Here is a 7,873-nt window from a genome sequence, read left to right as displayed (position 1 = left end):
TATAAAAAAGAGAAAAATAATGCAACAGCAATTCCAATCTTTAAACCTTCAGTGTTTAAGTTGAAAAAAAGGTGAGCAAACACGTTTCAAAAGCATAAAAATACATTTCTCTCAGAAAACCATAATTTTTAAAATGTCCGTTTAGGAATAAAACAAGTAAACTAATTTTCCTTAAACCCCTTCACTGCATTGGGCTGTCCAGCCTAAATGACCCTGGGCTTTAATCACAAGCATGAGGTTCAAACTTTAATCCAACTAAATCAAAGGTTCATTCAGCATTTAGGAGCACAGAGGAAAAAGAAACTTAAGAGAAGAACAGAAAGTTATCTCACCAGTCATCCTGCATCCTGACTTGATCAAAGAAAAAAAAAAATCCCAGCCACACCTCTTCGAAAGAAGAAAAAAGATTTCCGAAAAAGTCTTTGGTCATCATGAGTCATGAACGGACCCAAATCTAACCTATCGTGTTCATTCTGCTGAAGCTTACAGTTTTGAACTAGTTTTTCACTGAGTCTGCAATAAACATACAGAAAATGCTAAACATGATGGAAAAACAAATCCTTGAATCGTTCCAGCTTTTGTAACTGTGCATTTGCCCAGACAATTAAAACTAAAATAATGTGACAACAGAAAATTAACAATAACTATAATAATAAGTTATAATTAAAGCACGAACATTTACAAAATACCAAATAAATATTTACATTTGCGAAAAAAAGAATAAAATAGTTGAAAATGATTTAACAGTGCCCAAAATGTTAACTTTCAGTGCCATATTATTTAACCACACTTTACTCCTGTAATCCAAAATACTTTAATCAAAAACAGTTTAAAAACAAAGACACTGCACTCATCTGCACTATGCAGGGAAGTAAAACAGGACTGTAAGAACTGGCCAAGAAAACAAAATATTCATCGGACATTAAAAAAAGGTGCAATGAGTGYCGACTCCTCAGGAAGTGGCCAAAGTGCTGAATTTAAATCCATAGATAACAGCTTCACTTCAGCCAGGAGCCTCAGGAAATATATAAAACACCTCAACAAATAGGGCTGCATCACTTTGGTGAGAACATTCAGTTGCTTTAAAAAATAAAAGTAATAAAAGGCCCACTCAGTTCTTGAAGGCGCCGCAGCGGCTGGCTCTGCTGATGAACTCCTTCAGCATAGCTCCGTCTACCTGCCAGAAAGCCTCCGTCTGGGTCACCTGAGTCAGGTGGTTCACGCAGAACCTAAAGCAGAACTCCTCAAGATCCTGCAGAAAAAACAAAACATGATGTAATAATGTAGGTGCAGTTTGCTGCATGAACACTAGATGGAACCGTAACCCTTCGTTCCAGCAGCTGATCAGTCCTTTAAACCAAATTTAGCTTCTGAAATGCAACAAAAAAACACTCCTTTTGGCTCCAACACCAAACGCACCAACGACCAGGCTCAGACAGAGTGATTAAAAGTAAATAAATAAATAAATAAACAAACAAATAAATAAATAATGTGAAGGTGAGCACCTCTGCGTCGTATCGTATGGCTGCAGACAGCAGGGTGAAGGCGTTCTCCACGGTGATTCCCTTCTTGATGAGCTGCTGACACAGACGCTTCAGGCGGTTCTCACAGTAAGACGTGGCCAGATCCAACAAGCCTGCAGCCGACAAACAAAACAAGCACATCAAAAACACACAAACTCTGACCAGCTGCACCTGAGAATCCCAAAAATTAAACGTAAGTTTAGAGGGGATCRTGCGTTGTGCACTGCTGCTCCTAAACTGTGGAACAACCTGCCTCTGGGCATCAGACGGGCCACGTCCCTGTCGGCTTTTAAAAYGCTACTTACCCATCTCTTMTCTTTGGCTTTTKGCTCCATCTGAGATGTTGACTTTTAGTTTGTTTTGAGATTATTTTAAAGGGATCCCTGATTAGTTGTAACGTTAGACTTTATATGATAAACGTATACTTTAACTGTAAAATAAAGACTAAAAATACTGTAGGATGTTCAGTTTTTATCATTTTTAAACTAAAAGTTGAAAAATATATTACATGGACGGGGCCATTTTATTTACACGCAAAGCATTCTGAGAAATTGATGACATCAACTAGGTCGGTGCAAGGCTGCTAGGGAGCTATATCCACCCTGAAGGTTAATCTTGGACAATATCTGATGATAGACTCTTTTAAATGAAACCAGAGAGCGTTGACAGAGAGGAGAAGGTAGAAATGACTCAGTCTGCAACTGAAAATACAGTATAGATGGAGGACAACAGAGCTGCTTCATGGAAGAAGAAACTCAGCTTAGCCTGTTAGCTTTAATGTTAGCCCTGATGCTATCATATATATGTATTAGCTCAGCGCTACACATTCTCCTCTCGTCACTGAGGTCCTCCATCCACTTGACAAGAGACGGGAACGCAAAAATGACTCAGTCTGTAACTGAAAATATAGATGGAGGACCTCAGTTTAGCTTGTCGCGCTAGCACCGAGCTAATACATATAARGAAATATAGCGTGAGGGCTAACAGGCTACTCTGTTGTCCTCCATCCATATTTTCAGTTACAGGCTGAGTCATTTCTACCTTCTCCTCTCTGTCAACGCTCTCTGGTTTCATTTAAAAGAGTCGATCATCAGATATTGTCCAAGATTAACCTTCAGGGTGGATATAGCTCGCTAGCAGCCTCGCACCGAGGACCTATCCACGTCATCATTTACCCAGAATGCTTTGTGTGTAAATAAAATGGCTCCGTCCATGTTAAAATATATTTTAAAAAATTTACAAAACTAAACAGCCATCAGTATTTTTAGTCTTTATTTTACAGTTAAAATATATGTTTATCAAATAAAGTCTAATGTTACAACTAATCGTGGACCCCTTTAATTAGTTTTATGTGTTTGTTTTATTGTATAGTTTTAATTTTTGGATTTGGCTTTTATTATGTACTGTGACTGTTGTGTGTTTATTGACTGTGACTGTGCAGCACTTTGGTCCTATGGTTGTTTAAGTGCTTTATAAATAAAGTTGGTATGGTACAAACTAGGAGCCCTGTGAGCAAATGAACGAGCTTACCAATGGCGTACTCAGGCGGCAGGTCGACAGCGTCGGTGTAGAGGAACTGCAGGAAGGATCTGTAGACCGGGTATGAGAACTGGCCGATCTCGATCACGTCCTGCTGGTCCTCGGTCCACTGGGAGCGAAACATGGAGCGGAAGTGCTCGCACCTTTAAATTTACACACTATGTAAGGTTTTTGTTTTGTTCTTCCCATGGGACAACAAACAAAACAAGACATTCTTACACAGCGGCTTAAAATTCGACACCACAAACATATAAAGAAAAATAAAAACACACCTAATTTTCAGCACCGCTTTGTGAACGTGAATGCATTTGCCATCAACGCTGAACTTCAAGTCGGCCGTTTCGGGACTGTCGAACTCCTTCCTGAGAGCCTCGGACACCGTCAGGAAGTCGTCGTGCTCTGGAATCAAACAAGACACTTAAATACTCAGCCGGCTCAGACAAGAACAAACAAAAAAATAAAATAATAAATAAATCGATCAAAACAAAACCTCACCCATGGACATGAGGCGCCACATCACGSACGGGGTGGCGAAGCAGGCGAAGACGTCGTCGGTGTTGGTGAAGTGSGTCAGGTGGGGCAGGGCGATGGGCTGGCCCCGACACTGACCCCACATGTACACCTGACAAATGAACATCCAGGTTAACAACACAAATGATCAAACACAGTGAAATATAAAGTGAACATGTACCTTTCCACTTTGAGTCTTAGCTGCTGACGTGTGCGTCGAGTGGCAGGCTGCGACTTCCACAACCCTGCAGAGTCAGAGGAGTTAATGTAGCTTCGGGGTTTGGTTTCTTTGCCTCCAGGAGTGCACAGAAACATGTCTGACTTTTCTCTGGCTTATATAATCAGGGTTTATGGCGCACAAGTATGAGTGGAAGGTAAACAGGAGGAGGGCAGAAACAAAGACAAGAAGCAGGAAATCTTAACAGGACAGARGAGCAGCCTTTCTTCTTCACCGTACCTCTCTCTGTCAGCCATGATCTGCACAGGACTGAGGTGGTTCGTCTTGTTGCCGGTTCCCAGTTGGCCGTAAGTGTTGGCTCCCCAGGCRTACAGCAGCCCTTCATCTGTGAGCGCCAGGCAGTGTCCGTAACCTGCCACAACCTGCACCAAAAACAAAGGATCACGTCGCACTTCTTTGCAGACTAACTGCTGGRATAAAAAGCCTAAATAATGTCCTGATGGATAAGAAACATATTCAGGTTGTTTCGTGTCTCACCTGCTGAATGCAGAGTCCTTGGAGTGCAGCAAGGCGGCAAGGAGACAGCTGGTTTCCATTACTCCCAATACCCAGCTGCCCATTCCCATTGTAGCCCCAGCCATACACCTAAACAAACATGAGACGGCTTGAATACGAGGACAAACTACAGATTCCTGCATGAATGAGATAAAAAGAAAAGCTTTACCTCGCCGTTGTCCACCAGAGCGATGGAGGAGGTCTGTCCACACGTGATGCCCACCCCAGTCTTCCCCTGCAGGCAGCCGGTCACCTTCCTGGGGTACGGCTGGTTGGCTGTGGAGCCTGAGCCCACTTGGCCACAGTTGTTATACCCCCACGCAAAAACCTGACAAGTCAGTTCAAATGAGAGGATTCAATCAGCTCTAACATAAACTTTGGCTTTGTTTGTTTGGTTTTTGTTTTGCAAGAGCTGCAGTTCACAGATAATTCAAGATATAAACAGAAATTCTTCAGTTAACTTAAAAACCTTTATTAATACCCTCACAATAGGTTTTTAATAGCAAAACAACTTCAAGTTGCAAATGTAGCAGCAACCTCGAACTTCAGTTGGGGGGTAACTCATTATAAAGTGATAGATTAGTGCCATTTTCTTCCTTAACTCATGTAATAAGTGTATTATTACAGTTACTTATTTGCCTCAATAAAGAAAGACCTTAATACAATTTTGCTATTTAACCTAGCCTGGTAAAAACCAGACCCTGTCCTTCACTTTGCTTTGTACGTAGGTCTGGACTCGCTGATATTGAGAAGCGATTCTTGCAGGAGGCGTGGCCTCTGCTGAAGCGTGTGTGTGTGTGTGTGTGTGTGTGTGTGTGTGTGTGTGTGTGTGTGTATATATATGTGTGTGTGTGTGTGTGTGTCGCTGTGAAGGAGGCTAAGCTAAGAAGCTAACCGGAAATCGCGTGTGCTGTAAACAACCCTACTGAGAGGAGAAATATACCGAGCCGATCGAGACAACTGTAAATGAGAGCTGCTGCTTTGTCAGACAATTTTAATTTACTTTGGAAGCCTTATCAACACARACTGGCTTCATTCACTTCCTCCACTGCTGAATGCTAAAATAACTAGCAGACACTGCGCAGAAAATCAACGTTGTTCAAAACTCCGCCTTCTGTTCTCTGATTGGTTCAGCTAAAAATCTGCCAGYGAAATCCTTGTCTATGGGAGAAGTCCCAGACGGAGCAGAGAAACTAGAATTGAGCGGAGCTGCGTAGGAAGGCAAGGGCCAGGCTATATTTAACCATAACCCAAGACAAAATGTGATTTATTGTCATAGGGAGAAAGGATTTTTAGGAGACATATAGCTGGATAGTTGTATAAAAAACAAATACCTCATCAGATGACATTTATTACTTTTAAACGGCCTTCATTTTTGCCAATTTCATTTACTATCTTTTACAACCTGCAGACACCCTGCTACTATTATAGTTTCTAGAACACAAAACAAAAAGGCAAAATTAAAGAAAAAATACTTACATCACCTTCCTGGGTGAGAGCTAGGGAATGATGCGAGCCACAGGCCACCTCAGTCACCTTCATGTTCTGCAGGTTGGTCGTGATCGACACCGGGGAGAGACCGGAGTTAGTCGAGCCATTCCCCAGTTGGCTGTAACCATTGTGGCCCCAGGCAAACAGGTGACCATCTGCAACAAGACGAGAGTTTAAACAGTTTGTTCTCCATTAGGAATGATCAGATCACTGTTAACTTGTGATGCAATCACTCAGGACATGTGGTCAAAACAGCATCGTAAATTCATGGTTTTATATATATATATAAGTCATGAAGTGTCTTTTAAAATTTGACATAAAAGAAGTTGTGTATGCAGGGATATCAGTTGTAAAAAAAWTTTTTTCCACATGATTTAAAAGGCACAAACTTTAAATAAACTGAAGGATAAAAACAGGGACTGCACACATTTATAGCGTAGAGGAATAACCTGCCTTCTGTAGCTAACAGGACGTGGGGTCCGCTGCCRTAGCTGAAACTGACCACCTTCTTTCTTCTCAGGAAGTCCAGTTTCTTCGGCACAATCGTGCTCACGCTGTCTCCTGTTCCGAGGCAGCCACTGCAGTTCAAGCCAAACGCAAACATCTGACAGATAATAGTGCACACATCAACACACACAAACACCGAGGCATCAAAAYTTCAGCAGTAAACAGAGRTTGCAGAATGATGCGCCTGCAGTTACAAACACGTGCAGCTCACCTCGTTTGCATGAGTGATATAAACGGCTTCGTTGGCCGACGTTCCAAAGACGCAGGCCTGCCGGATCGCAGCTTGCTCCTCGCTGTTCAGCACCGTGAACAGGGGCCATTTACCCACATCCACCATGGCTCCTGCACAGCCCAGCCGGTGGCAGCGAGGAGGAAGAGGGGGAGAAGTCAGGGATGGTGGGGAAGAGGAGGGTGACGCTGGATGGTGAGGGGAAGGGAGGCGGCTGGGAGGAGGAGGAGGTGAGGCAGGTGGAGGCGAGGAGCAAGGATCAGGACCATCCCTGCCGACACTTTAAACGAAACATGAGAAATAAGGACATAAGAGCGTGCATTTTCAGCAAGAGAGGAATTGTTATTTTGTTTACTTGAGAGAATCTGACACTTGGACATGGATAGCAATGCGTGCATTCATGGAGCAAGCAATAAATAAATTACCCTAAAAAATAATAGCTGCTTTGTAAGAGATGGAAAGCAGTCAAAAYAGCACAAGCGACCTGCTGACAGAGTTTAAAATATGCCCTTAAGTAGTTTAAAACTTGACATTTAACTTCGAATTTAAAACCAAATAGTTAAAAATATATACTTTTTTTTAAATTACAATTTGTTTGACCCTCTTAAGATCAGCAGGACTTTCTTAAATTGCTTAATTTCTTAATGATGTCTGGCGAGGTGCTCTCTTCGCCCGAGTCAGAAACACACGGGCATTATCAGCGAACTGAAACTGCGTCATTCATACCAAACGCTCTCCTTTTACCTTAAACTTAAACAATATGCGTTTAGTTATTCTTGTAAGACAAGATTCAAGCAAAAACAAATTAAAACTCGCTAGCAGCAGCTGAGTTAACTAAAGCGTTTTCATTCTTTCTTCCTACCTACAGCATCGCTCCATAACAAAGAATCCACTGTGAACAGACACACATACAGTAAAACAGTTTAAACACAACATTACCATCAGTATAACAAACAAATCTACTTCAATAATTCACAAGACATCATCGCTATTAAATTACCTGCACAAATTCGGWTACCCGGCGTTAGTAAAGCTACCTAAGACAAACTGCGCATGCGTGCATGCATCTTCTTCGCTGTTGGTTGCATCCGACAACACTGGCCCYTTGTGGTCACGTTTATAACTACGCGTAAGTAAAGTTTTGTTATCCTACAGCATGTTTCTAAATGCATCAGTCTGAAATACGTTGAAGATCAGGGAAGGTGGCAGAACATTTAAATTGCATTTATTAATACATGCTTTCACAATGTTTTAACTAAAAGTTGATTCCCCTCCCTCTTTTTTCGTAATCTAACACTAAGGTTAGCTTTTATGCCAACGTTAGCTTTTATGCTAACATTA

The 7,873-nt window shown here is 41.9% G+C and overlaps 1 protein-coding gene across 2 annotated transcripts; it reads right to left on the bottom strand.

The window, feature by feature from the left end:
• Nucleotides 1-795: 795 nt before the first annotated feature.
• On the bottom strand, nt 796-7,610 carry LOC106529278 (RCC1 and BTB domain-containing protein 1). 2 transcript variants are annotated; one of them, XM_014024642.1, is made up of 13 exons: nt 7,533-7,610; nt 6,515-6,812; nt 6,250-6,400; nt 5,785-5,951; nt 4,475-4,633; nt 4,288-4,395; nt 4,030-4,172; nt 3,754-3,817; nt 3,558-3,684; nt 3,335-3,461; nt 3,054-3,205; nt 1,506-1,636; nt 796-1,252 (listed from the first exon to the last, which is right to left on the bottom strand). In XM_014024642.1, exons 2-13 carry the CDS (start codon nt 6,638-6,640, stop codon nt 1,112-1,114), a joined length of 1,596 nt encoding a protein of 531 aa, XP_013880096.1. In that variant the 5' UTR covers nt 6,641-6,812; nt 7,533-7,610; the 3' UTR covers nt 796-1,111. The 2 variants fall into 2 exon arrangements, with proteins under 2 accessions (XP_013880096.1, XP_013880095.1); XM_014024641.1 differs by lacking the exon at nt 7,533-7,610 and adding an exon at nt 7,395-7,506.
• Nucleotides 7,611-7,873: the final 263 nt, after the last annotated feature.

This window comes from Austrofundulus limnaeus, unplaced genomic scaffold, assembly GCF_001266775.1.
Source record: "Austrofundulus limnaeus strain Quisiro unplaced genomic scaffold, Austrofundulus_limnaeus-1.0 Scaffold434, whole genome shotgun sequence".
NCBI classification, from domain to species: domain Eukaryota; kingdom Metazoa; phylum Chordata; class Actinopteri; order Cyprinodontiformes; family Rivulidae; genus Austrofundulus; species Austrofundulus limnaeus.
This window is presented reverse-complemented; position numbering and strand designations above follow the sequence as displayed.